Source organism: Prunus mume, linkage group LG4 (genome assembly GCF_029339155.1).
Source record: "Prunus mume cultivar Tortuosa linkage group LG4, ASM2933915v1, whole genome shotgun sequence".
NCBI classification, from domain to species: Eukaryota; Viridiplantae; Streptophyta; class Magnoliopsida; order Rosales; family Rosaceae; genus Prunus; species Prunus mume.
In genome coordinates this window covers 12,502,282-12,529,234 of record NC_142701.1, presented here as the reverse complement: position 1 = coordinate 12,529,234, position 26,953 = coordinate 12,502,282, and the positions used below count along the sequence as shown (strand labels likewise).

Below are 26,953 nucleotides of genomic sequence, written 5' to 3'. Positions count from 1 at the left end.
TGAATGCTTATCTAGCAACCATATCTTATCTTGAGAACATTGTTTCAGAAAAATGTCAACTAAAGAGAAGAGAAAACTTGGGATAGCCCTTACTAGATTGTCACATGAGGATCTCAGCAATGCATTGGATATTGTTGCACAAAATAATCCAAGTTTCTAAGCTACTGCTGATGAGGTGGACCTTGACATTGATGCTCAAGTAATCATTTTCATTATTGATCAATTGGGACTGATACAGACCAATGCCAAGTAATCATTTACATTATGCGCAAAACACTGTTATATTGATCATACCCTGCAGCTGAGTTGACTTCTATGACATAGTATTAATAGTGTACTTCTATGACATAGTATTAACAGATTTTCAGTAACAAAGCATGCTCTATATATAGCTGTGCACTTGAAGTTTATGATATGCATAATGTGATTTTTACTAGGAAGATAGTTCTATGATATAGTATTAACAATGTACTTTTTTTCTTCTTGTAAATATATTTTCTTATGCCTTTGCGATTGTCTCTGCTCTCTGTTGGTCGATGTGGCATGTTACATTAACAATGTACTTCGGGCTTGTTGGGCTTGTTTTGTTTTGTTTTTTTTTTTAAAAAGTTTTTTGTGTTGGGGGCTTGTTTTAAGTTAATTAATGATAGTCATGTAATTTATGAGAACTTCAACACTCATGTCTTATGTAGTAAATGATTTTTGGGTATGTTTCTAAAGTGCATTTCATGTGGGGTTTTTAAAAATATAATTTTAACTCCTATTTTAGGTAAACTACTAAAGCTCCCTATAATTTTTAAGGTTTTTGCCAATGAGATCTAACCCAGTGAAAAATGGCATTGACTTGCAGACTAGAAATCTCAAGTGCGAATCCTCATAACATCATAATTGTGTGCGTATGAGAAATCCTTTTCCTATGTAGTTTAGACTATCATTTATACTCAACAAATAAAAACAAAACATATTAGGTTTTTATCAGCAAGTAGTAAAGCCCAAGTCACATATCCGATACTTCACAAAAAAGCGGCCCAACAAAGGAATAGTAGGAAACTTCGCCTTGTTGACTTCCCTCTGAGACAGACGCGGAACGCGTAAATCACAGGTCCAAAACACACAAATACGGAAAACTTTCTCCGATAAAAAACCAAAACCCTAGAAAATCAAATCCCCAAAATCCACCATGGGCAACACCGAGAAGCTGATGAACCAGATCATGGAGCTGAAATTCACGTCCAAGTCGCTTCAGCGCCAATCCAGAAAGTGCGAGAAGGAGGAGAAAGCCGAGAAGCTGAAGATCAAGAAGGCCATGGAAAAAGGCAACGTCGACGGCGCTCGGATCTACGCCGAGAACGCGATCCGAAAGCGCACAGAGCAAATGAACTATCTCCGGCTCGCTTCCCGGCTCGACGCTGTGGTGGCTCGGCTCGACACCCAGGCCAAGATGTTCACCATCAATAAGTCCATGGGAAATATCGTCAAATCACTCGAATCGTCGCTGGCCACCGGAAACCTCCAGAAGATGTCGGAGACCATGGACTCGTTCGAGAAGCAGTTCGTGAACATGGAGGTCCAGGCCGAGTTCATGGAGACCGCCATGGCTGGCTCCACCTCGCTTTCGACTCCCGAGGGTGAGGTCAATAGCTTGATGCAACAGGTCGCTGATGACTATGGGCTTGAGGTTTCTGTGGGCCTACCTCAGCCAGCTGCCCATGCCGTGCCGGCCAAGGAAACCGAGAAGGTCGACGAGGACGACCTCTCCAGGAGGCTTGCGGAGCTCAAGGCTAGAGGTTAAAATAGGGAAGGCGATCAGCTTGGGTTTTGAATTCAATATATCTATATATATATATGATATGCTTATGTGTTTGTACCGATTGCTAATTAAGAGTTATGACTCTTGGTGGAACAATTTGAAACTTGATATTTGTGTATATTTGACGAATTTGAATTCGCTGCGATATGTTGTTATGTGGGTTTTGTTACATTCTAGTCAGACTGTTTGCATCTGTTTTGTTATGTACGTGCAATAGATATGTGAATTTGTCTCTGTGTGCGTGTGTTTTATTGGGTTAAAGTTTGTAATTTGTCTAAGTTGAGTGGATTGGCCGATTGGGATACAGGTTATACGATACCCTATGGATGGCGAGTATTTGATGTTACTTCCTTTTGCTGCTTGAGATTTGATTGTTACACATTGGTACCAATGTCTTCAGTTCTTTTAGGGTACACTGCGAAGTATATTGATGTTAATTGACTCATTTGGCTTTTATCCTTTAATGTAAACCTTAGAATTTTTAGTAAAGACATGATTTGATGACTTGTTACTCTGTTTTGTGATTAGGGCTTTTGCATATGATCATGACCTTTTAATTGCTTGAGGGTGGCTTGTAAGAATCTGACCAGAGAACTTTCTACCTGTTTTATATTCATATTGATGCCTTGCAATTATTTTCTCATTCTATTGCGTGCATAAAACTGGTGCAACATGTGCTGTCATGTGTCAAGGCAATGTACCGGTAGAAAAAAAGTGTTAAGAAAATGTGTCGGTTTAGGGTAAGTGATAATGGGTTACAAAAATCTGGTATGAAACTATACAGTGTGGTCAAAGAACCTTTGTGCCTGTTGTCTTTGGCTGGTGATGCCTTGGAATTTCTTTTATTGATGCACCTTTGTTATTTTGTGTACATGCATGAAACTGGTGTATGGTGTGCTGTTAAGTGGAGATACCGTGTCCATGATAACAGCAGCATGGGTGATGTTATCAAAATTGTGAGAATTCTTCTGGGACTTTTCATAAGGATGCCAACATGCTCTTATAATGAATTGTTTCTTATGGCTATATGCTGGTTCATTGTCCGGTCATTGTTTTCTCACAATAGCTTGAAATGAAAAGTAGTTAGTTTTGAGATCTGAATCCTCTCATCTTGTGTACTTGACTGCAATTCAGTTTTATGGTTTTTCTGCTTCACATATTCCATGTCATGGTCACATTTCTGATATGCAAATGAGAGCTAGTAAAGTTCCCTCAAACCTGGGGTTATATAGTTGATGTCAATGTGATTCTTAGATTAGCTATATTGCATATTTCTGGTCTGGAAATAGTTTCTCTGACAGAATTTTATATGCATTCAGACTTGCAGAATGCATATAAAGTGAAATAAAAAGATACAGTGCTTGCTTGTGTTTATCTTTTGTAAATTGTATTATTGCTAGAAAGAAAAATGTTTGGCTCCTTTCCTTGAATCCTTTTAGATTGCTGTTCAATTATTTTAGTCTGATTATCGACCCAATGCAATTAATAAGAACAATCGAAGCATGTTTCGCTACCCGCTAGTGAAACATGGTATTTCATTGATGGTACAGAAAACACTAAACATTATTTGGATGGCTTTAGTGTCCTTCAAAAGAAAGAAATAATCACAAGCAGAAAGGGTAGCTTATTATACGTGCAATATTTTTGAGCTTTTGGTGATTTTAAGAACTTGTATGGCGGCAGGCATGAGCTCTAAGTCATATGCTTTCAACTTTGAGCAGTCTAAGGTTTTGAAACCGAGCAACCAAGCCTTCTAAAACTCTTCTGAATACTCTGAAACAATTTTTTGGTTGGGGGAGGGGAAGGGGATACATGAAACCCAATGGCATCTAGGTACCATCCACTTCTTCCCTTTAATCCAACAATTTTGCCTCCATCCACTGTGAAAGTAAAGGGTGTGCCTTCTTCAATTCCGTATGGTCCAAATATTCTTCTATTGCTCTGAAATTTGAGTGACCGGATTAACCGCGGGCCGATGCCAAACATCATCGGACAGTAGTGTCCACTTACACCGACTAGGAACTCATCTGGGTACTGAAGCTTTATCTGCATGAAAAAAGTCAGGCCAAAATCAAAATATTTTTTTGTCGATATCTCGCCTCTATGAAATAAATTATCATAAAACTTGATACACTTTCTATCAATCTTAATCCAATTTTGAAGTACGAGTTTTGAAGCCTATGACCATTTGCTCTATTAGCATCAGTCTCCACTTTGTTAGAGGATGTCCGGAGTTCAAATCTCATCGGCGAAAGTTGTCGATTACAAGAAAGAGTACAAGGATCGATGCGTGCCTCATCTGTTTGATTGCCTCCGCGACCACCATGTGTTTCTGCTTTGACAGGCTTACGGTTTCTATCATACACCACAGTAATGGAGTCGATGCAAAGACAGTAAGCAATCTTGATCTCTCTCACCCCATTGTAGATCCCATCGTCCCAATCAGCTCCACCATTTCCTCCCCATGGTTCTATTACAATGGCCTTCTGAATGCTCTGAGAGAATTTTTCGGTTGGGTGAGGGGATACATGAAACCCAATGGCATCTAGGTACCATCCATCCCTTCCCTTTAATCCAACAATTTGGCCTCCATCCACTGTAAAAGTGAAGGGTGTGCCTTCTTCAATTCCATATGGTCCAAATGTTCTTCTATTGCTCTGAAATTTGAGTGACCGGATTAACCGCGGGCCGATGCCAAACATCATCGGACAATAGTGTCCACTTGCACCGACTAGGTACTCATCTGGGTACTGAAGCTTTATCTGCACGAAAAAAGTCAGGCCAAAATCAAAATCTTTTTTTGTCGATATCTCGCCTCTATGAAATAAATTATCATCAAATTTGATACACTTTCTATCAATCTTAATCCAATTTTGAAGTACGAGCTTTGAAGCCTATGACCATTTGCTCTATTAGCATCAGTCTCCACTTTGTTAGAGGATGTCCAGAGTTCAAATCTCATCGACGAAAGTTGTCAACTAAAAGAAAGAGTACAAGGATCGAAGTGTACCTCAGCAGTTTCATGGTCTCCGCGGTTACCATGCGTTTCTGCTTTGACAGGCTTACCGTTTCTATCGTATACCACAGTAATGGAGTCGATGCAAAGACAGTAAGCAATCTTGATCTCTCACCCCATTGTAGATCCCATCGTCCCAATCAGCTCCACCATTTCCCCCCATGGTCCTATTACAATGGTCATCTTCTTCCCACTTGCACGCTCCTTGCCATCCTACATAAAAAGTTAAACGAACTTTCCTTGTTCAAATGTTTAGATACAATTTCTCTTACTCAGAGCACTAGTTTATGTTGAAAACCGCAGTAACATACATACAATCTAGTAAATAAAAAGAGGGTAAAATTAATGATCAAGTGCCAAGGAAACAACAAACAGAGTGATTAAGAACAAGATGCATATAGGCTCAGGTAAGGTTTGAACAAAATGCTAAACGCAGAGAAGAGCAAAGCAAGGAAAAAGCTATAATGAGTATGGTTGGAAGTGGAGAGAGAGAGAGAGAGATGAGATAACATAGGCTTATATAATGAAGAAAAAGCAAATTTTAGGGGAGAGATGAACAAAACGCATAGTGCAAACAGAGACCTGATGGGTAGGTGTATCTGATTCTATTTTAGCATTATGTATTGAGGTATTGAGGTTGTGGTCCTCACTATCTAGCCGCTATTCTAGAAAAGCATTTATGCATTACAATATCAAGTTCTTGATTCTTGAAAAGAAAAAAAGAATGAGATGACAACCCAGAATAACATCTCAATTAGAAATTGCCACTTGGTTGATCTTTCATTTTGTTAGTTGAATGAGCTAGCAAATTCGAACATGGAGTTTTTTCTGACATTAGAAAGAACAATACCATTAAATTAACATGTTTACTAATCCGTAATGGGAATTTGTCTGTCTGTGTGTGTGTTTTATTGGGTTGAAGTTTGTAATTTGTCTAAGTTGAGTGGATATGGGTTATGCGATAGTACTCTATGGATGGCGAGTATTTGATGTTACTTCCTTTTGCTGCTTGAGATTTGATTGTTATACATTGGTACCAATGTCTTCAGTTCTTTTAGAGTACACTGCGAAGTATATTGATGTTAATTGACTGAATTGGCGTTTATCCTTGAATGTAAACCTTAGATTTTTTTAGTAAGGACATGATTTGATGACTTGTTACTCTGTTTTGTGCTCAGGGCTTTTGCATGTAGTCATGGCCTTTTAATTGCTTGAGGGTGGCTTGTAAGAATCTGACCAGAGAACTTTCTACCTGTTTTATATTCATGTTGATGCCTTGCAATTATTTTCTCATTGTATGGCATGCATAAAACTGGTGCAACATGTGCTGTTATGTTTCAAGGCAATGTACCGGTAGAAAAAAAAAAGTGTTAAGACAATGTGTGGGTTTAGGGTAAGTGAATATGGGTTACAAAAATCTGGTATGAAAACTATACAGTGTGGTCAGAGAACCTTTGCGCCTGTTGTCTTTGGCTGGTGATGCCTTGGAATTTCTTTTATTGATGCACCTTTGTTATTTTGTGTACATGCATGAAACTGGTGTATGGTGTGCTGTTAAGAGGGGACACTGTGTCCATGATAATTACTTCATATTAAATCATTTGCTAGGAGTGTCAAGATTTCAGAGGGACAGACTCTTGGTCCATCACTAGCAACCTCAATATTGTCCCCAACTTAACCACCTGTTTAGCAGGTATGAGGTTTTATACAACCTGGCTCTGATACCAATATTGATGTTGCTAGTGATGGGCCAAGGATCCGTCTCTCAAATCTTAACATGGTATCAGTCAAGTTCTCTTGTGACATGTGCTTGCGTTCTTGAAATTTAAGTGCTCTCCTCCTCCTCTTCAAGGGGGGGGGGAGTGAAAATGATATGTTTATTGACGTATCACCATCACCTTGACGTATTCCCATGAAGATACTGCATATCTCTTTACTCTGATGACCCATTCTCTTCAAGGAGTGAGGGGGAGTGAAGAGAAATTGTTTTGTCTTTAAACCATTTCCTTTAATCCTTTTAGATTGCTGGAACAATTGACGCATGTTTCGCTACCCACTAGTGAAACTTAATACTCCATTGATGGTACAGAAAACACTAAACATTATTTGGATGGCTTTAGTGTACTTCAAAGGAAAGAAATAATCACAAGCAGAAAGAGTAGCTTATTATATGTGCAATATTTTTGAGCTTTTGGTGATTTTAAGAACTCGTATGGCGGCAGGCATGAGCTCTAAGTCATATGCTTTCAAATTTGAGCAGTCTAAGGTTTTGAAACCGAGCTCCCAAGCCTTCTAAAACTCTTCTGAATACTCTGAAACAGTTTTTTGGTTGGGGGAGGGGATACATGAAACCCAATGGCATCTAGGTACCATCCATTTCTTCCCTTTAATCCAACAATTTTGCCTCCATCCACTGTGAAAGTAAAGGGTGTGCCTTCTTCAATTCCATATGGTCCAAATGTTCTTCTATTGCTCTGAAATTTGAGTGACCGGATTATCGGGCCGCCACCATACACCATCGGACAATAGTGTCCACTTACACTGACTAGGAACTCATCTGGGTACTGAAGCTTTATCTGCACGAAAAAAGTCAGGCCAAGATCAAAATTTTTTTATATCGATATCTCGCCTCTATAAAATAAATTATCATCAAATTTGATACACTTTCTATCAATCTTAATCCAATTTGAAGTACGAGTTTTGAAGCCTATGTCCATTTGCTCTATTGGCATCAGTCTCCACTTTGTTAGAGGATGTCCGGAGTTCAAATCCTATGGACGAAAGTTGTCGATTAAAAGAAAAGAGTACAAGGATCGAAACGTACCTCAGCAGTTTGATTGCCTCCGCGACCACCATGCGTTTCTGCTTTGACAGGCTTACCGTTTCTATCATACACCACAGTAATGGAGTCGATGCAATGACCGTAAACAAGCGTGATCTCTCTCACCCCATTGTAGATCCCATCGTCCCAGTCAGCTCCACCATTTCCTCCCCATGGTCCTACTACAATGGTCTTCTTCTTCCCACTTGCACGCTCCTTGCCATCCTACATAAAAATTTAAAGGAACTTTCCTTGTTCAAATGTTTAGATACAATTTTTCTCACTCAGAGTACTAGTTTATGTTGAAAACAACAGTAACATACTTACAATCTAGCAAAAAATGAAGGGTAAAATTAATGATAAAGTGCCAAGGAAACAACAAACAGAGTGGTTAAGAACAATATGCTTACCATAGGGCTCAGGGAAGGTTTGAACAAAATGCTTAACACAGAGGAGCAGAGCAAGGAAAAAGCTAGAATGAGTATGGTTGGTGGTGGAGAGAGAGATGAGATAACATAGAGGTATATAATGAAGAAAAAGCAAATTTAAGGGGAGAGATGAACAAAACGCATAGTTCAAACAGGGACCTGATGGATAGTAGTATCTGATTCTATTTTAGCATTATGTATGCAGAAATATCTGCTTTTTCTTTACGCATTCGAGCAAGGTTGTGGTCATCACTAGCTAGCCCCTAATTCTAGAAAAGCATATATGCATTACAATATCAAGTTCTTGATTCTTGAAAAAAAAAAGAATGAGATGACAATCCAGAATAACATCTCAATTAGATAAATGAGTTAGCAAATTCGAACTTGGAGTTTCTTAAGAACAATACCATTAAACTAACATGTTTGCTAATATGTAATGAGAATCAAAATAAGTAATTGGATTTCGATTACAAATTACTCTTGTGTTTACTTACACAAAGGAATGAAAATGCAAGAGAGACCCACACAAAATCAAGAATTCAACTTCTTATTTTGGAGGAATTGAACTACTAGATGGGAGGTGGTATTCTAATTCCTAGAGCTCATCAGAAGTTCAATTTTTTAACTCATTATATCCTCACATAATTTTTAAAATTCCAAAATTTCCATCCATTTTAACCCAACAAAAATTTACATAAAAAATAGGCTTTTTTTTATATCACAAATGGTCCTTCATGTTTACAAGATTATCACGAATCGTCCTTCAGGTTTTTTTGTGACACTAATAGTCTTTTAGGTTATCATTCACCCATCAAAATGGTCCTTTTGTTAGTTTATGTTAAAACTGAAGTTAAACTCACGTGCATCCTGCTTTTTGAAATATAATCTCATCATTCCACTCTACCATTTTGACCAAACCCAACTGATAGAACCCTTTCCCTCCATTTCTTCATCTGCCCTCCATTTTGGCGCTCTAAACTGCAGTATATAACCTTTTCCCTCCATTTCCTCATCGGGCCTTCCTCTCGATTTGGGGTTCCAGTGGGACCTCTAGCACAAATACAGCTACCAAACAGGTATAAAATTCCTTTGCACATTTCATTTCAATATAAAAAGTTATAAATAGGTGGGACCTTGTATATAATTCATAATAATGCTGAGATTTGATTTGCAGCCTCAAATTGGCCGAAAGGAACCCAAAGATAAGCCGGTTAGGCAAAGGAAACAAAAGTTAAAGGTTCTTTCACTTCCATATGTCATTTTTTCTATGGTCAAAATATAATATCATTTTCTTTGGCATTTTACTAGTATATTAATATGTTTAGGTGGCAAGAGGAGGCCATAACAGGACAACAACTGCACAATCTCATACATCGGTACCAAGAGTGGGTTCACAGCCTCCTCTTTCACAACCTTCTTCATCAAACCAAGGCACAACACCACAAACCCAGCAAAGAAGACTTAAGTCTCCAGCAAAAAGAGGAAGACCATGGAGAGTTTGAGTTAGGACTTGGAAGTTCATTTTGATGTATTGTATGGGAAGTTCATGTATTGTGTTAGGATTTGGGAAGTTCATTTTGATATATTGTGTTAGGACTTGCTCAAGATTGATGTCTTCGATGTGGTGCACTGGTTTTTTGAGTACTGATGTGGTTCAATGGTTTTTTGAGGACTCTGTATTTGATGTGCCATGGATAATGAATTTGCAGGACTTCTATTTTTCAAATTGATCCATGAGTTTGGTCTTTCTCTGGAGTTCTCCATTGTTGGTCTTTCTCTTGAGCTTGGATTGTTTCAATTTCTTCAGATGTTTACTTTTTTTGGTTGGTTATATCCTACAGGGGCGCCAAAATGGAAGGACCGTGAGGAAATGGAGGGAAAGGGTTCTGACAGTTCGGTTTGGTCGAAGGTTGAGTGTAATGATGATATTATATTTCAAAAGGCTTTTTATCACAAATGGTCCTTAACGTTTAAGATTTTATCACGAATGGTCCTTGAGGTTTTTTTGTGACACTAATAGTCCTTAACGTTAGGGCTTTTGATCACAAATGGTCCCTCTGTTAAAAATTCTGTTAAGTGTCTGAAGTGAAAGACAAGTAGAGCCCATATGTCCAATCACATTGTGACATGTGGATGAAAAAATAATTAAATAATTTTTTTTTTATGAAAATTCCTTTTTTTTATTTTTTATTTATACAACTTTTCATCCCTCTTCCTCTACTCCATCTTTCTCCCCCTCTGCCCTTGCTCTCCATCCCCTGCCCCTTCTCTCCCCCTCTGCTCTCCTTCTCTCCCCCCTGTCCTCTCCTTCTCCTTCTGTAAAAATAATAATATAACCCATATATCTTTCTTCATCTTTGTATAGTGGTATATAAATCATAACCCACAATCCCCCTTTGTTTTTTTCTTGCCCATTGCCTGCCACCTGCAAGAAAAAATGGTCTTTGGCATTCTTTTATTCGTCTCTGTTTTTTTAACACAGCCACCCACAAGCCGCAACCCACGCCCAACTCCCCTACCCTCTCCCACTGTATTTTCTCTCCTCCTCTACTCTCCCCCTCTGTTTTTAATTGTTTTAAGTTGTTTGAATAAATATTTGTGTAAAAGGAAATGTGAAACTACCTTGTGCAAGTGATTATTTTGCAAAATATACAGAGGGAGAGGGGTGGGTTGTAGGTGGGTGGGCATGGGGTGGTCGGGCTGTAGAGGCAAGGAAAAAAAAACAGAGGGAGAGGGAGAGGGAGAACACGGGAGGAGAGAGGGCATAGGGGAGGGGGAGAGAGACAGAGAGAGAATGGATTTTCATAAAATAAAATAAAAAAAGTTCTTTATTTATTTAATCCACATGTCACGATGTGATTGGACATGTGGGCTCCACTTATTACACTTAACAGAATTTTTAACGGAGGGACCATTTGTGATAAAAAGAACTAACGTTAAGGACTATTAGTGTCACAAAAAAACATCAAGGACCATTCGTGATAAAATCGTAAACGTTAAGGACCATTTGTGATAAAAAGCCTATTTCAAAAAGCAGGATGTGCGCGTGAGTTTAACTTTAGTTTTAACAAAAACTAACAGAATGACTATTTTGATGGTTGGATGATAACCTGAAAGATTATTAGTGTCACAAAAAAACCTGCAGGACGATTCGTGATAATTTTGTAAACATGAAGGATCATTTGTGATAAAAAGTTTAAAAATAATTTATTTAAAACAATGAAATTTTAGTAATCAAATTGGTTTCAATTCCAATTGATGAGAATTTAGTAAACAACTTATAGGGAATCAGTATCATTTCTACCTCGATTCTAGATAGTTTAGTAATAATGACTTCAACGGAATCTCGATTATGACTCCTCCTCAATCCAACTCCTCCTCAATTCAATTCCTCCTTATCTGATTACTGATTAGTAAACATGCTATAAGAGCAAGTAGTGGCTGACACTCATGTGATGATTGGTAGAGATTTGTGAATGCCATTGCATTGTGTACGTGTGAAAGCTTTGCCTTCGTTTAGGTGCTTTCCAGCTTTTGTGATTGTGGGCAAGCAGGCCAAGTGATTCGTTGCCAGAGACATACAACAGATGATCCCCTCACACAGCAAATAATTTTGTGGAGTTGATGGCCTTGTGTGAGGGCTTAGGAAGAATAGGGTACATAGCTCACCAACTCCAATTACCAATATTAACTGTCCAAACTGATTCTTTGTTTTCAATTACTTGTTTTGCAGGAAAATTCCTCCACTCCACTGCCAGCAAGTTCTGTACAAAGACGGTCAAAATCTCCTACCAGCTTTTCTTTCTGAACAACTGAAAAACTTACGCTTGCAGAAACCGAAAAGCAAACAAAAAAATTGTAAAAAATCGATATTGCATTTTGAAAACCCTTTTGGTTTGTAATTCTTACTTCTAATAAATACAGTGATCATTTTTAAAACCCAAACAGAGGTCGCATCGCATGTCTTGTAGCAATAGTAGAATTCTTATAATATTAGCTGGTGTTACATGTAACCCAGGATTTACCCAAATAACGTGCTTGTTTGAGAGGGTTAAGCCTCCCCCAAAAGCTATTGCGTACCCCAATTGTACAAGGAACTAGTAAAAACAACATCCACAATAACACAACTATAAGCTGCGAGTTTACTTTTCCGTTCGGAAATCTCCATCACCTGTATTTATCATGGAGATCATAAAGAATGACCACAAACAACATAACTAATCTCCAAACATAATATCAAAAAGTAATATTCAAATAGGATCCAAAAATGAATTCATTCATGGTCATTTAAATTTAATGAAAAACTGAAATAAAAGTTCAATGTAGATCTTAGCGGGACGCCTTCCTACCATCTTTGTCAGATTTCCAATCCAATCTAAAACAAGCAATCTCGTTAGCATTTGGACGTGACTTCAACCAAGCCATCGACTCAGAGTCATTTTTGCCTTTAGCTGCTTTCAAGTTCACCATCTTGGCATCCTTCAAGAAGTGTCGCCAACACTTGTTGTTGGGATTATTACTTGTGCAGCAGGTTGGATCCTCCTTTCTATTGATAATCTTCTCATGTACCAACTGCAGTTCAAGTAAAAACCACAGCCCGAAAGCAAAATGTCACTTTATTATCTGATGGCACAATCTCACTCAACATGGTGGCTTTAAATCAAGGAGTCCATAATACAAAATGGCATCCACATTATACAGATTACATATCATGTAATTGGTGAAATAAGCAAAAGCATGCAAGGAAACTACCATACCTTTGGGAATTCACTGCTGGAAGATGACATTATAGATAGGGTCTGTGGATGTCCTTTATGCAATGAAATATCTAAAAGTTCTTCAGCACCCACTGAAGATTGGACCATTTCAATTTTGAGACCACCGCATGTAGAAAGCAAAATTTCTCCAAAATCTTCATGGATGATGACATTCTGAATTAGCCAAAGTAAGCGAAAAAAAAAAAGTATGAGATGTGGAAAATGAGATAGAAATGTTAATAATAAAAGGAGACTATTACCTTACTGGAGCGCACAACCAGTTTCAAGCCTTTATGGTTGAACTTCCCAAGAAATTCTCGCAACTTAGGAAACCAAAGAGGCTCAGATTTGAGGTTAAGTTTGAGCTTCCTATCTTCCATTGGTGCAAATGAAAGCTTGACCTCCTTCAAACACTTAGGATTCAGAAAAGAAAAGGGGAATTTATCACCTTGATACTCAAATGAAAGAAGATTTGGAGTATCGATTTCAGCTTCCTCTAGATTCTTGCAACCTCTTAAGACTAGTCTGTTCAGCCGATGACTTCCAATTCTTATATTCGTCAACTTGAGGCAGTTACTTAGCTCCAGTTTCTCTAGGAGAGGAAAACTGAAGAATCGACCATGAAACTGGTTGTTTGTCATTCTACTGTCTTCTAGTGTCAGCCTTTTCAGAGACTCGCAATCTTTCAAGTTAATTTTGCAGGACACTTGTTTCTTCCCGCAATACCAAAATGCTTGAAGACTAGGAGCTGTAATATCTATCTTCTTGAGTACATTGCAGCAGTGTACCTCAACCCTATCAAGTTTAAGAAGACTTGAAATGTCCAAACAACTTAACCCCGAGCATTGTATGAGTCTCAAATCATCAATTAGAGGGCAGCTGGAAATGAGATTCATAATTATCTGTTGATCAACACGAAGATTTCGCAGATATAGCTTTTGCAGATGAGGAAGCTTTATAATACTGCAAGTTTCAAGTTTACAGCCTTGCAGCCTTAATCCAGTTATTCCATCTGCAGCAAAGACATTCTTGGGCAAAATGTAGCGCCTAGTTCCATTCACATGAACATGGAAACCTAGCTCTTTTGCGTTATTTTCAGTTGCAATTCCAAACCACCGTTCCATATGATGAACCAATGCTGGATCATAGGAGGTTACATGTAGAACAAATTTATATATACCTAACTTACGATCCAGGTGGCTCTGGAGAGACTTATCAATAAACTGCTTAAACACCTCATTGCAGTTCTCCATACTTTGAACTCCCTCTAGTTCTTGAAAAGTCCGTTGGTCGAATGTCAAAACAGAGAAAGAGGTCCACATGTCCCTCCACCTCTTAGACAAGATACTGGTTCGAGCAGCATCTTTTGTACTACGAAGGAGAGAGAGGATGATATGGATGACAGTATCAGGCAATTGTGAGATATAATCCATGGATGCAACTCTTTTGTCCGCACTATTTGAATCTTTAGCAGTTTGCTGCTTTTTAAGCTTAACGTTCTTGTCAATGATACTAAATTGTTCTCTCTTTCGTTTTCTGTGAGCTCCAGATGCTTCTGCACACAAATCAATAGCACAGGTTCTATCATATACCGTGCTAGAGATTCTTTTCCTTTTACTTTCCGAAGGCACTCTCAGATTCTGCAGGGCTCTCTTCAACATCATCTGTTTACTACTTGGAAGGGACCTAGTTGCAAAATAGTTCATGTTATGACCAAAGAGTTTCCATACGTAAAAAATACTGTTCAAGAAAAGAAAAATTACTACCACACACACAAACACAAACAGACACAAACAAAAAGCCCCATTTACTATAGATGGTTGGTTGATCTCTCCGTGAACATAAAATAAAATACTCAGCCAACAAAATTCAGACTAACTTACAAGAAAAACAAACATAAAGATCCATAGGGTTTTTGCTTCAGATTGCAGGGCTTCAGCCCAAAGGTTACAGAATCTCACATCCCATACTAGAACTATGGTCCTTGTTCATCGAGAGTATTGCCACCCAATAACAAATTTCACAGAAATAAAAGAAAACAGTCTTATCCGCGATTACTGTTCATCCTCGAAAGAAAAATCAAGAAATTCAAACAATGAACACACTTTAACATCTTAAAAACTCTTAACAGCAACCAAAATAAAGTTCATAACTTCATCAAACACATTATTTTCCATGTAAACCATATCGAGTTAGGGCAACGATATGTTTCCATAATCAAGTTCAGTTCTTGATCATCTAAATAGTAAAAAGGATAAGAAAAGCTCAAAATTTAATGAACTAAACGAGTTTAAGAAAAGCAATTGCACCAAAAACCAATTGGGTTGTAAGTTTTAACGTATAAAAAATATGAGAACAAGATTCACTGATTCAGAATTTAGATATATATATATATTCTCGCAACCAAACAAAGCATCAATCTTCGACATGAAAATCTAATATGAAACAAAGGATCATCGAATACCAATCCAATTGAATACGAGGAAGAAAGGGGCAAGGAGACGCAGGGTATCAGAATTACGAAAATTACCTCGTCTGCGGCCTCCCCAAGAAGAGTCTCTGCGCGAGTCAAACCGTAGCCAAGGGTTTTTCCGTTTCTTTAAAAACAATTCAACCGGCATGGTATTGGTTGATTTTTCTTTCCCCTCCTTTTTTTTTTAAATAAAAAACTAAAAATTAATCCACGTAGTTTATACATGAGTGGTGATTTCCCCACTCCAATTTTATCCACTTATATTCCATTTTATAATTAAAAAATGAGTGTAAGTAAATAAAATTGGAGTTATTGCGGTAAAAAATACAAAAAGAAAAACTTCTGCACACATCTCACACTATTGATAGAAATATAAGAGCTTCTACTTGCATGATAAGGAGGGAAGTATTTTGGTATTTTTTAGTTTGCATTTAATGTTAAGTTTGTAACTCCATCAATTATTTAGTGCTTGATACGACGGTTTTTTGTGCTAAACAGAAAGATTAAAGTCGCATCATTAAAACGTCACAAAAATTTGATAAAATTACAAATTGGACCTTTACTTCTTGGTGAAGCAATCAGATCCGAGAAAGACTAACAAGTTCTTGCTGGCATTAGTAGATATTAATTGTAAATAGAACAATTTGTGTTTTGTGAATGAGGTTTACATACAATTTCTCTTTTTCCAATTTAAACTATTATGTTCCATAGCGAGAAAATTTAAAATTTTGACATTTTGAGCTACTGTGTGATTAAATACTCACAATTTAAAATTTTAAAAATTTCGACGCTATGCTTGTCAGGTATATTATGGTTAAAAAATTACAAGAATAAAAAAAATCAAAACCGTAAAGTTTTCACTTGATGAATCAAGATAGATTTTTTTATATTTTCTTTTATATAAGCGATAATATACTTTAAACTAATATAAACTATGGGGAGGGGATTCGAACTCAGTACATAGTGGCCGCACATCTGATCTAGCTAACTTGGCTAAACCCATATCTATGAATGAGATTAAATATAGGGTGTTAATTTTCTCACTTTTCTTTTGTGGAGTGGACAAAAGAAGAATGAGAACATATAATTTCCAATAAAACAAAAAAGAAGTGGGAAAATCACCTTCCTAAATATATATTCAAATGGGATTAAACAAATTTTTTGCCCTACACATAATAGTGGTTGGATTTTCTCTTTTGAGGTTAAATATGGGGGCAAAAGCCCAAACAGAAACAGAGATAAAGGCCTAGCTTGACCACTACAACCCAGATCACAATTCAGCCCAAGATTTGCCAAGACTTTCAGCAGCTTTCATTTACTTCCCCACCTAGACGTGGCAAAAGCCTCTGCAAGCACAATAAGAATCTGAGTCATGAGCCTTTATCATCGCGCCAAGGAAGTTGAAAGACTTGAATTTATATCGTTGCTTAAATTCTCAATGATTTATTAATGATATGATAAAGATAGAAAATATAAAATAAAATCCCAGTCTCTTACAATATTTCTTACTAACTTTGAGCCGATTTATTTAATTTTTCACACTTAAATTGACTCATATCTTGTCCTACATCAGCTGTTTGACTGAGCAGTCCGTGTGACCATCACAAGCAGCCACCAATTTTCCAATGTTATTGTACACATTTTGCTAAACTCCCACTCTTTTTTATATAAATTGGCTTTCTTTACTTTCTTTTGTACTTTCAATCATCAGCCAAGCTTTCAGTTTCAGAAAGATCATGGAGTTCCACATGCAAGTCTCTTTGATTATAGTCCTTTTTGTGTTTGGTCCAACAACTATATTCTCAAGTTCCTCTGTGAGCTCAAATGGGCTCTCAGAAATCCCCTTCAAGTTACTTGATTTTGCCCAGAAACCTCAAGTGTTTGATTGGATGGTGGGAATCAGAAGGAAAATACATGAAAACCCAGAATTGGGTTATGAGGAATTTCAAACCAGTAAGCTGGTCAGAGCAGAATTGGATAAAATGGGTATTGACTATAAATACCCAATTGCGATTACAGGTGTTGTAGGGTTCATTGGCACCAGAAAACCGCCTTTTGTTGCAATAAGAGCTGATATGGATGCTCTGGCTATGCAGGTTTGGTTATTATGAATTTATAAAAGCCTGAAACCCCCATTCCCATCCTTTTGTTCTGAACTTGATCAAATGTTTTTATAGGAAATGGTGGAGTGGGAGCACAAGAGTAAAGTTCCTGGGAAAATGCACGCTTGTGGGCATGATGCTCATGTCGCAATGCTTCTTGGTGCGGCAAAGATCCTTAAAGAACATGAGAAAGATTTACAGGTTTGTTTTGTTGAACTTGTAGTTAATGTTTCATTCATTTTTTAGGAAATATTGCATTCTGTGGTTGTTCACTAGTTTCTCTACAACACTCCTGACTTTAATTGGCAAAAATTACATACAAGAATTAGGGGATTATGAAAAATCTTTTGTCCATGCATTGCCATTGTAAACAAGGAGGAAAGCAGGGAGGGGAAGTAGAAATACATGGCGTCAACACAGTGATAACTTCCAGACGTCCGCATAGGAGAAAATATGTGTATTTTATATGGATAACATGCATAAACGGCTTCATAGGTTATTGCGAATTTTATTATTCTCATAAGATAGTTATTTTCTGGATGCCTGATATCGTCCAAATATTGTTGTCTTAACAGGGAACAGTTGTTCTTCTATTTCAACCAGCAGAGGAAGGAGGAGCAGGGGCTAAGAAAATGATAGATGGCGGAGCATTAGAGAATGTTAATGCTATTTTTGGGTTGCATGTTGCAAACCACGTACCTATAGCTGAAGTGGCCTCCAGACCTGGTCCCTTTTTTGCAGGAAGTGGCTTCTTTGAAGCCACAATAAGTGGAAAAGGCGGTCATGCAGCCATTCCTCAGCATGCGATTGACCCGATACTGGCAGCTTCAAATGTGATTGTCAGCTTGCAACATCTTGTTTCACGTGAAGCTGATCCACTTGACTCACAGGTAAAACCTGTTACATTCTTATGTAGTGTGAACCAATCTTATCATAATTTCTATGGAGTATTGATTCCTTGTTTGGGTTCTTACTTAGATTGTTTACACTCGTCCGTTCTCACTGAAAAATTGATTGGAATATAGATGGCACTGCTTGCTGCTTGCTTTTGTTAAACAATGATAACTGAGCACCTACTCTAGATTCATCCCCTTGTAAAATGACTGCAGCACTAGTTATTACAGTGGTGTTCTGCATTTTGGTGTGCAGTCTAACATAGTAGTGACTGTCTGAAACTATCCCAACTGCATTGTTTTACAGTCTTTGGTTGTATAGAAATAAACTTTGTGATAAGGAAAATGGCAACATTGAGATACAGAGGAAGAGCTTTCCTTTTTATGGTGGAGTGGGTGTTGCAGGAAGACCTAGCGGTACTTAAGGTATTTGGAAGTAGATTAAAATCACAGACCTGTCCTGCCTACTGCCATTAAGGGGTGGTCATACATTAGATATTTAATTACTCTTTGATGATGCAAGAGTATTATCAAATATTATTGAACTTCTCTTGAAGAAGAGAACTGAAGGAATCTTTTCCTCTAGCGTCAACTTTCAAATATTTTGTTCACCAATTTCTTATCCTCCAATAATCCTATCCTTTGGAAATTCATGTCATTTGTGCTGCTCCTGTTAGAACTTGGTGCATTTGCATAAAGTTTTGGCTTCCTTAATTCATGATTAGCAACGTTATTTATTTTGTAAATGCTCTCAAATAAACTAAAGTATATATTTTCAGGTAGTCACGGTTGGAAAATTTCAAGGAGGTGATGCATTCAATGTTATTCCAGATTCTGTCAGAATTGGTGGCACTTTCCGTGCCTTTACACGGGAGAGCTTAATGCAACTCAAGCAGCGTATTAAGGAGGTCAGTCAAATCACACATGTAATATGTATATTATGAAAGGATTGATTGATTTCTTTGTTTTCTTGAATATATTAAAAGAAAATAATTAGTTCGGTACTTAATTATTTTCATATTTATACTTTGTTCATTTTGGTTTCGTCTTCAAGTGCTGTGTAAATAGTTTTTCTTTTAATACAAACAACCACACGTTCCAAAACTTTGGCAACAAAAATCTGATTTGCTTCTTTTGACAGGTCATAATGGGACAAGCTTCTGTACAAAGGTGCAGTGCAACTGTCAATTTCCTTGAAGATGAGAAACCTCTGTCCCCCCCGACCATAAACCATAAGGACCTGCACGAACACTTCCGGAATGTAGCTGGAGATATGCTTGGCATCCACAGAGTCAAAGACCATCAACCATTGATGGGATCTGAGGATTTTGCATATTACCAAGAAGCAATACCTGGATACTTTTTCTTGCTTGGAATGGCAGATGACAAACTTGGACCTCTGCATATGCCACATTCACCTCACTTCCAAATCAATGAAGATGCACTTCCTTTTGGTGCTGCACTTCACGCTTCTTTGGCTATTAGGTATTTGCTTGAACTCCAACAGGAAGTTCCTTTGCCAGCACAAGAATACCATGATGAATTATAAAGGGCTTAGTGACTAATTTGTTGGTTCAAACATTACCAAGTCTTCATTGAGTATTGGAGGATGAGATTCATATTGCAGCAACTGTGCACCAAAATGATTCTTTCCTAGGTAAATTATACACAAATATACCAAGGTTTAGCTCTCATTGATGTTGTAATTTTGAGATCATATTTGTCAAATAAGTTGGATGATGCTCCGCGATACACGCATTTGCTGATAATACGATCCATGGTGGTTTTTGGGTACCGTCTTGGTATTCTCTTTCTAAACCGATGGTCTTCCTCTCTCCGTGATGAGAGTTCAGAAATTGTACAACGATGAGCATTTTGCCTCAGACCATTATAGAGGCCCCTGCACTAGAAGGGATTCTACTTGAAGGGCTCAAACTTGGAGACATAATAACAGCATGAACTATTATTACACAAGTGACTATTTTGTCTTTCTCTAGGCTGCAGGCATTTCGTTAATGAGGTTTAAATAGAGAGAAAGAGGGGAGGTTAATCTTTTCAATATATTTTATCCCCCATGTAATATAAACTATGTTCAGATATATCAAGTAATCAAGAGCAATTATCTCTGCATCTGAATTCCCCATGGCTTCATTAAAAAAAAAAACAAACTTACTTCAAGCTGGCATTGCATCAGGAGATTGTTTTTTAAGTACTAGAAATGGAGTAAGAAAATTTCATAAAAAGAAAAAGAAATGGGAGGTCAGGATATTTATTGAATGAAATATGATTCAGTGGAACTACATTCAATCAATTCCCCACCAGATATGGATATAAATCATTATTGTACCAGAAAAATTCTAAGATGCTACTTTTTAGGTCCTATTTTTCTATACATACAATATGCTTTAACATTAAGTTTCAAAAAACCTATTGAATTTGGGTAAAAAGGAATCAATCTCAACAGACAGGTCTGGGGTTAACTCAAAACTACACTCGCATGCTCCCATCAGAACTTTGCTAAACACGCAGTTTAGAAGCCAATGATATGTCAAAATCCAAATACTTTGGATGCTAATTCTAATAGAGGTTCCAAAGCACTCGGGGCAAACTTTCTTGCAAAAAGAAAACAGAGTGAGGTTGGTTGGTTGTTGTAAAGACATGTGTCACTTCCAGCAATTTTCTTGAAGAACTCCTCTGTAACATCAGCTTTGCCGAATGTAGCTGGATGAGCACCACCTCTTGACCAGTCCACATAAGTAAGGGTCCTGTTTGCCAAAAGATGTGGAGTCTCAATGCTAAGCATTGTCTGAAAGTAGTGCTCATCCACATAACATGCTGGTTTGCAAAAGTCTCTGAACTTAGGGTAGTAAGTTGTGTCTCCTACAATTCTAACTGCAAGTTTCCGATTAATCTCAAACCACTGAGACCCTTTACGCCACTCAGTGAGATTGACCAAAGGGGCCATGCGCCCGTCATAGCGTCCTCTCCCGTATGGCCCAATTTCATCAAATGAACCCATAAAGCTGTACCTGGATCTTGATAAGTAGTGATAGACAATGCTTAAGTTGTAGAGAGGAATACATGCCTCAGAAAGGAGGACAAACCATTCATTTGAGATATCGAGCAACGCATTAGCTAGGAGTCTCCTCTCAGCATCACACATACTCATCTCTCCCCACTCTGCTACCTGAATCATATAATATAAATGGTCACATGTCTTAATACAAGAGAACAAGTAAGTTCCAAAAAACATGCTTAAGATGCCATAGAAAATTATTGAGGTGCCCGAATCTTGTCAAAGAATTGGCTGCCATAAAATTTACCGAGTTAAAAAATAAATGTTCTAATGCTGTCAATATAAAGTGCTAAATGTAGGAAAGAGGCATGTCAGAGAAATGTTTCTGTGTATACATAAAGGTATCTAATGTTTGATAATCAGGTGCCCTTTTCTGTAAATAACCAACAGGGGAAAAAATTTGCAACCACAACATGTTCCTTACTGATCAATGAACTTATTACTCTCACTAGATACTCCATTGCAGTGCATAAACATTGGTAAATGTGGAAGCAAAATGCGCGCTGTACAAGGATGGTCAGAGAATGCTCCTAAACAACACCAAAACATGGCAAGAATTGACATATTGAAACAACATAAGAACAGCAAATAAAGATTTCTACATCATACATGGCCTGCAGGAGCTCATCCTTCAATACCTTTTAAATGAAAAATTCAAAAGTATTCCTTTTAAACATACAATGCAAATGAACATCAGCATACAATCTTCATAACCCAGTGTACAACCTAAAGGACAGATTTTGACTGCTGAGAGATTGGAGAAATTATTCTGGTACTATTGAAAATTTTACACCATTTTTTTGATCAAGTCATTTTCATTATTGGCAAGTTTACACTTCCCCTAATTATTAAACCACAGATAGGGCACCATCTCACAAGATGCACACCAAATGCATGAAACAAATTCAATGAGAGGAATGCCATTAAGAAAATCTGGGTAAGAATCATTCTAGAGAATTGTCCAAAAACATGTAGGAGCACTAGTAATAATTATGAAAAGACTTAAGATACCTGGCTCGGGATTTGTCTCTTGTGAAACACTGACGAAGGCGAGAAGTTAGCATTATAAGATGGCAGTGAATGGACGTAGATGGAGTAAAGCCCTTCGTGTCCTTTGAAAAACCGCTCCCAAAGAGGTTCCATTGGCAATGGTCCCTTAGTTAAGAACATGAAAGCAATCTTGGGAACTCTTTTAAAAGGATAGTCGTTTATTTGAGGAGCAGATGAAGCCAGCCAAAGCAACTCTGTGTCATTCATGGCGTGCAACAGATTAGATGGAGGTCTAATCCGGCTTTCTAAACTACTTGGCTCTTCAAAGCAAGGCCTAATAGTGGATGGTGCTGTTGGAGCCACATGTTGAACTCCAAAAAAACGAATCGTGTGCATACTCAAAATCGAAACCCCGATACCCAGGACTACAAACATCACAAGAAATTGAACTAGTCTCAAAGGCACGGCCCTAGCATGGCTGGATTTAAATGCAGTAGCAGGGTCCTTGCCTTCCTCCAATGCCACCACCCTTGACTGCATCTTGATTCAAATCTCAATCAAACCCAACTGTCAGCAAAGAAAAAAAAAAAATTCAAATTCAAGTTCTGGGTTATGCAATTTTCAAAACATCTGATTTATTTTTTTGGTCTGAAAAACATCTGATTCAGCAACACCCTTCTTTTGAATTTGAATTACCCCAGATTCTGAAAAAGGACTTTACAATAAGCATAATGAAGAATGTTTGGTTTTTGCGGTATGGGTTTTCAAATATATGCAACAACGGAAGCCCATAATGCATCACAGATTCAACCAGATCAAGATCACATCATTAAGTCAAGAACATCAGTCCTTTCGCCGAACATGAGATTCGTTAAACATAAGGCTCTAGGCAAGAACAGGAAAGTTTCGGATCAGAATTCAAATCACAAGCTAATATTCCCATCTTCTTGGCAAATATGAACAAGCATGCAACATGGTGACAGAAAGAGACAAAAAAGGAAAAAACGAAACGGGGAAGAATCTATTATTACCATGTGCGTTGCACAAACAGGGGCTATTTGTGGCTGCGTGAATGCCAGATACGTTTGACGAACCAAAGCAGATCGGTTCACACTTTTGTCAACTTCAATTGTGTTGAGTTGCGCCGGCTTCCATTGAATGAACGAGGGAATGAATTTGTGCTTTGTTTGTGATGAGAGAGAGAGAGAGAGAGAGAGAGGTTTAAGGGGCTCTGTTTCCTCTCTGTTTTTATATGTCCCGTGGGCTGTTTGAAACTTTAAAAAAAGTAGGAAGAGAAAAGTAAAACTGAAGCATTCAAGAGAGAGAGAGAGAGAGAGAGAGAGAGAGAGTGACAAACAGAGAGTGTGTGAGGGTGGTGGAAAAATCGAGGAGGGTGTCTTGGGGGATTTTGTTTTGTTTTGGTCGTTTTGGAGTTTGGGGAAAGCAAGGCAAAGGCAAATACGCGGTCGTGCCTCAGTAAGCTCATGCCTTGCGTCTTAATGTTCTCTTCCTGCGTTTGTGTGTGTTTTGTGGCTTCTTCTATGTGCACGTGTTAGGGCTCTGGCGGGTTTGCTGTGTCAATCAATTGGTTCCACTTTCTCAGTTTCCCTTAATTCTTTCCATAATTCCTTTGATTTTTTTTTTCTTTCCTTTTTGTTCAAACAAAATCTTTGAATTTTTATATTAAAACTTGCCCAAACCCATCTATAACAAATTTAAGAACCCTTATAGGAATGTTATCAGTAATTTTAATTAGAACCCTTGTTACCAATTATACGAGTCTTTACCCCCAACTAAATACATCTCCAACTTACTGCACTGTTTTTTAAAAATAAAAACAAAATATTTCGACATATCTTGTGTATAACCTAGTGTACCTGAAACATGCCAAAATTACTCCAAATAAAGAGAATCACATTAAGTGTGGGAATATTTTTATTCGATTCAACTTTTTCTAAAAGGTGGTGGCTTTTGGTTTCTCTGTCACTTTTGTCATCCTTTACGAAACGACCGATAAGCGAAACGGCTGTGTGAACAACGACAGATCAATTGGCAGGCCGCAAAGCTTTTTTCTTTTCTTCTTGTCTTTCCTTTGATATTAAACGTTTACATTATTATGAAGTAAACGTTACTGGACAACACGTTGAGAAACTCAACATTTGACAATTGGACTCTCATTGGCTTCGTATGAGAAGATTACATAGCCACCTCATTGAAGTCAGCCTTACGGAAGTACTGGAATATGGCTCTGAAATATACATATTCATATGCAGGAAAGGTTGGATTCTACGAGCTTGCCTCCTAAAAATGTTAAAAACAACAGAAACAATTTTTTTTTTTCAATAAAAAGGTTTAAAAACGAAGAGGCTATGATGATGTCTCCATAACCACCCTCCAACTCCTACCCGCCTCACTACTAGTTACTTACAATAGAATCAAAAGCCTCTTTGGCAGCATAAAGGGACTTGCCCTTTTCCACTCCTAAAACATTACAACCTCCATGTCTTATTCAAAGGACAATCAGAAAACCACAACACCTCAAACTATCACTACTTTTCACATCACATCCACCGCCAGCAAATCCCTTCTTCACACCCTCTCTTTGCTATGAATCTGATGGAGTTCCATCAAAATCACAATCAGCATCATCCATCCCCCCTTTCGAAAAGATGGGTCTCAAGATACACATACAGTTCATGGTAAACCAATGCATAAGAGCTGGTATCAAACAACTAGATCAACCCTCAAAGAACATGAATGAAACTGTCCTGCAGTCAAGACAGCCCTAAATGTTCATAACCTATTGCAACATTAATCCACTTGACTCAAACGCCCCAGTCAATAATAAGGCCTCCAATTATCATGTTCCAAGAAACTAAGTTTATCTCTGATATTTCATCCAGCTCCTTATGTGGATCAATCATCACGACAGATTTCACAAGTATCACTCTGTTCCTCATATATACTCATCCTGTTCAACTTCAAAATCCATGTTCTTTGTACCTCTTATTCAAAAACCAACTCGTCTATTTAACTACAACATCTAGAACTGGGTTTTACATTCAGGGTCTCTTTCAAAGGCCAACTTTGGAAGTGCCGTACTTTGGTCTGACTCTAGGCTCTTGTTCCACCAAGGAACACCAAATTTGAGGAAACGTGTTTCACTATTTTCTTCTACTAAATGAAGAGGAGAACCCAGAATACAAAGATCTCTGTTTCAAAAACTTAGGACCTGAAAAGAAAAAGAGAACCGGAAGCTAGTCTAAACCTAAAAGATTGGAGCTGAAAAGATGGGTCGCCTTGAGAAGGAAAAATAGGATATCACTCAAGGTCAGAGTCTACGAGAAGGGAGTGAAACAGTGACGCTGTTGTTAAGATAGGAGCAATGTTGTCAGTTGTGGAAAAGGGAACTGTCACAAATGGCTTGTGAGAGGCGAACAACCGAAAGCTAAATATATAATCTATTAAACTAAGATGTCCGAGAAACACAAACTACTCCTTAACTTTTCAACCCTCGCATATTTGAGATCAGTAATTTCTTGTAGGCACATACAAGGGTGGCATGGCACCAGATATACCAAAAATCAATTCTAAAATTGGAACAGTGAGGAGTGAGCAGATCAAAACTTAGGAAGAACAATAGCACACAATAATGTGGTCAACAGTAGCACATATTAATAAGCATTTTCCAATCCAAACAATTAAACAGAGCCAGTAGAAAATCTAAACCATAGTTTGACTACAAAATCCGTACTTCAAAATGAAACTAATGCCTCATAAGACACCAGCAAAAGTCGTCATAGAGCAACCTTACTTCTCGGAAGAGTTAGGCCCCCTCTTCTTTCCGAATCCAACAACTGCAAATTGAACCAAAAGTATAATCAGTACCTCCAAATCATCAACCTTTGTTCCCCAAATACATGCTTAAATAAAATATTTTCATCCATAGCTACACCAAAACAACCAGTACCACACCCAACAACACTATAATTAAAAACCAACATCACATTTCAATACCCGTAAACAAAACCCCCAGACTTCAATTGAACAGAGCTATCAAATCCAAAGAACTAATTCAAAAAAATCATAAAATAATCAATGTAAGAAAATGAGAGTGATGAGCTTGCCGGCTGTGACGAATCTCCTGTTGTACTGCATACGCTTGTGGGCGCGGCCTCTGGGCTTCTTCTTCTTGTCTTGCTTGGCAACCTTTGGGGTCTGGCCCCTAACCTTCCCGGCACGTGCGAGCGATCCGTGAACCTTTCCTGCACAGCACACACTCACCGTCACAAACCAATCAAATATCGCCAAAACCCATACAAGAAAGGAAAATAAAACTCTATCAAATTATACCCATGGCTGATCGTAGAAGCTGCTCTTGCCGTCAGAGAGAATCAGAGAGATGGAAGCTCTGTGTGTACGTTAGCGCGCTTCTCTCTGAAATTAGGGTTTTGGTGTAGCTGGAGTTGTGGACTATTTAAAGGTCATTTGATTCAGTTAAACGGCGTCGTTAAACTAAAACCTCATCTGTTTGTTCTTTAAACGTCGTCGTTTCTTTGTGTTCGTTTACATTTCCCAAAATACCCT

The 26,953-nt window shown here is 37.9% G+C and overlaps 6 protein-coding genes and 1 pseudogene across 10 annotated transcripts; 2 read left to right on the top strand and 5 right to left on the bottom strand.

Moving 5' to 3' along the window:
- Positions 1 to 1,052: 1,052 nt before the first annotated feature.
- Positions 1,053 to 2,044, top strand: LOC103342874 (ESCRT-related protein CHMP1B). The gene has a single exon (XM_008246532.2). It carries the CDS (start codon positions 1,181 to 1,183, stop codon positions 1,790 to 1,792), a length of 612 nt encoding a protein of 203 aa, XP_008244754.1. The 5' UTR covers positions 1,053 to 1,180; the 3' UTR covers positions 1,793 to 2,044.
- A 1,284-nt stretch (positions 2,045 to 3,328) lies between these two features.
- On the bottom strand, positions 3,329 to 6,587 carry LOC103342892 (jacalin-related lectin 3-like; annotated as a pseudogene). Its single transcript, XR_016126087.1, has 3 exons — positions 4,821 to 6,587; positions 4,105 to 4,572; positions 3,329 to 3,856 (listed from the first exon to the last, which is right to left on the bottom strand). The product of XR_016126087.1 is annotated as a jacalin-related lectin 3-like (transcript).
- Positions 6,588 to 6,883: 296 nt separating this feature from the next.
- On the bottom strand, positions 6,884 to 8,216 carry LOC103342873 (jacalin-related lectin 19-like). Its single transcript, XM_008246531.2, has 3 exons — positions 8,058 to 8,216; positions 7,651 to 7,872; positions 6,884 to 7,402 (listed from the first exon to the last, which is right to left on the bottom strand). The coding sequence occupies exons 1-3, from the start codon at positions 8,058 to 8,060 to the stop codon at positions 7,088 to 7,090; spliced, it is 540 nt and encodes a 179-aa protein (XP_008244753.2). The 5' UTR covers positions 8,061 to 8,216; the 3' UTR covers positions 6,884 to 7,087.
- Positions 8,217 to 12,216: 4,000 nt separating this feature from the next.
- LOC103342872 (F-box/LRR-repeat protein At2g42730-like) lies at positions 12,217 to 15,485 on the bottom strand. 2 transcript variants are annotated; one of them, XM_008246530.3, is made up of 4 exons: positions 15,363 to 15,485; positions 13,093 to 14,518; positions 12,833 to 13,006; positions 12,217 to 12,647 (listed from the first exon to the last, which is right to left on the bottom strand). In XM_008246530.3, the coding sequence occupies exons 2-4, from the start codon at positions 14,494 to 14,496 to the stop codon at positions 12,405 to 12,407; spliced, it is 1,821 nt and encodes a 606-aa protein (XP_008244752.2). In that variant the 5' UTR covers positions 14,497 to 14,518; positions 15,363 to 15,485; the 3' UTR covers positions 12,217 to 12,404. The 2 variants fall into 2 exon arrangements, 1 of the variants encoding a protein (XP_008244752.2); XR_514873.3 differs by having other exon boundaries at positions 12,508 to 12,647; positions 12,833 to 12,987.
- A 1,426-nt stretch (positions 15,486 to 16,911) lies between these two features.
- LOC103342871 (IAA-amino acid hydrolase ILR1-like 4) lies at positions 16,912 to 20,118 on the top strand. Its single transcript, XM_008246529.2, has 5 exons — positions 16,912 to 17,401; positions 17,483 to 17,608; positions 17,983 to 18,297; positions 19,080 to 19,208; positions 19,442 to 20,118. Exons 1-5 carry the CDS (start codon positions 17,042 to 17,044, stop codon positions 19,847 to 19,849), a joined length of 1,338 nt encoding a protein of 445 aa, XP_008244751.1. The 5' UTR covers positions 16,912 to 17,041; the 3' UTR covers positions 19,850 to 20,118.
- Positions 20,119 to 20,532: 414 nt separating this feature from the next.
- LOC148917933 (glycosyltransferase BC10-like) lies at positions 20,533 to 23,878 on the bottom strand. 3 transcript variants are annotated; one of them, XM_089049513.1, is made up of 3 exons: positions 23,398 to 23,878; positions 22,388 to 22,933; positions 20,533 to 21,487 (listed from the first exon to the last, which is right to left on the bottom strand). In XM_089049513.1, exons 2-3 carry the CDS (start codon positions 22,904 to 22,906, stop codon positions 20,849 to 20,851), a joined length of 1,158 nt encoding a protein of 385 aa, XP_088905639.1. In that variant the 5' UTR covers positions 22,907 to 22,933; positions 23,398 to 23,878; the 3' UTR covers positions 20,533 to 20,848. The 3 variants fall into 3 exon arrangements, with proteins under 3 accessions (XP_088905639.1, XP_088905637.1, XP_088905640.1); XM_089049511.1 differs by having other exon boundaries at positions 22,388 to 22,906; positions 23,398 to 23,532; XM_089049514.1 differs by lacking the exon at positions 23,398 to 23,878 and adding an exon at positions 23,063 to 23,179.
- A 2,143-nt stretch (positions 23,879 to 26,021) lies between these two features.
- Positions 26,022 to 26,856, bottom strand: LOC103342869 (small ribosomal subunit protein eS30z/eS30y/eS30x). Its single transcript, XM_008246524.2, has 3 exons — positions 26,720 to 26,856; positions 26,494 to 26,631; positions 26,022 to 26,223 (listed from the first exon to the last, which is right to left on the bottom strand). Exons 1-3 carry the CDS (start codon positions 26,721 to 26,723, stop codon positions 26,177 to 26,179), a joined length of 189 nt encoding a protein of 62 aa, XP_008244746.1. The 5' UTR covers positions 26,724 to 26,856; the 3' UTR covers positions 26,022 to 26,176.
- Positions 26,857 to 26,953: the final 97 nt, after the last annotated feature.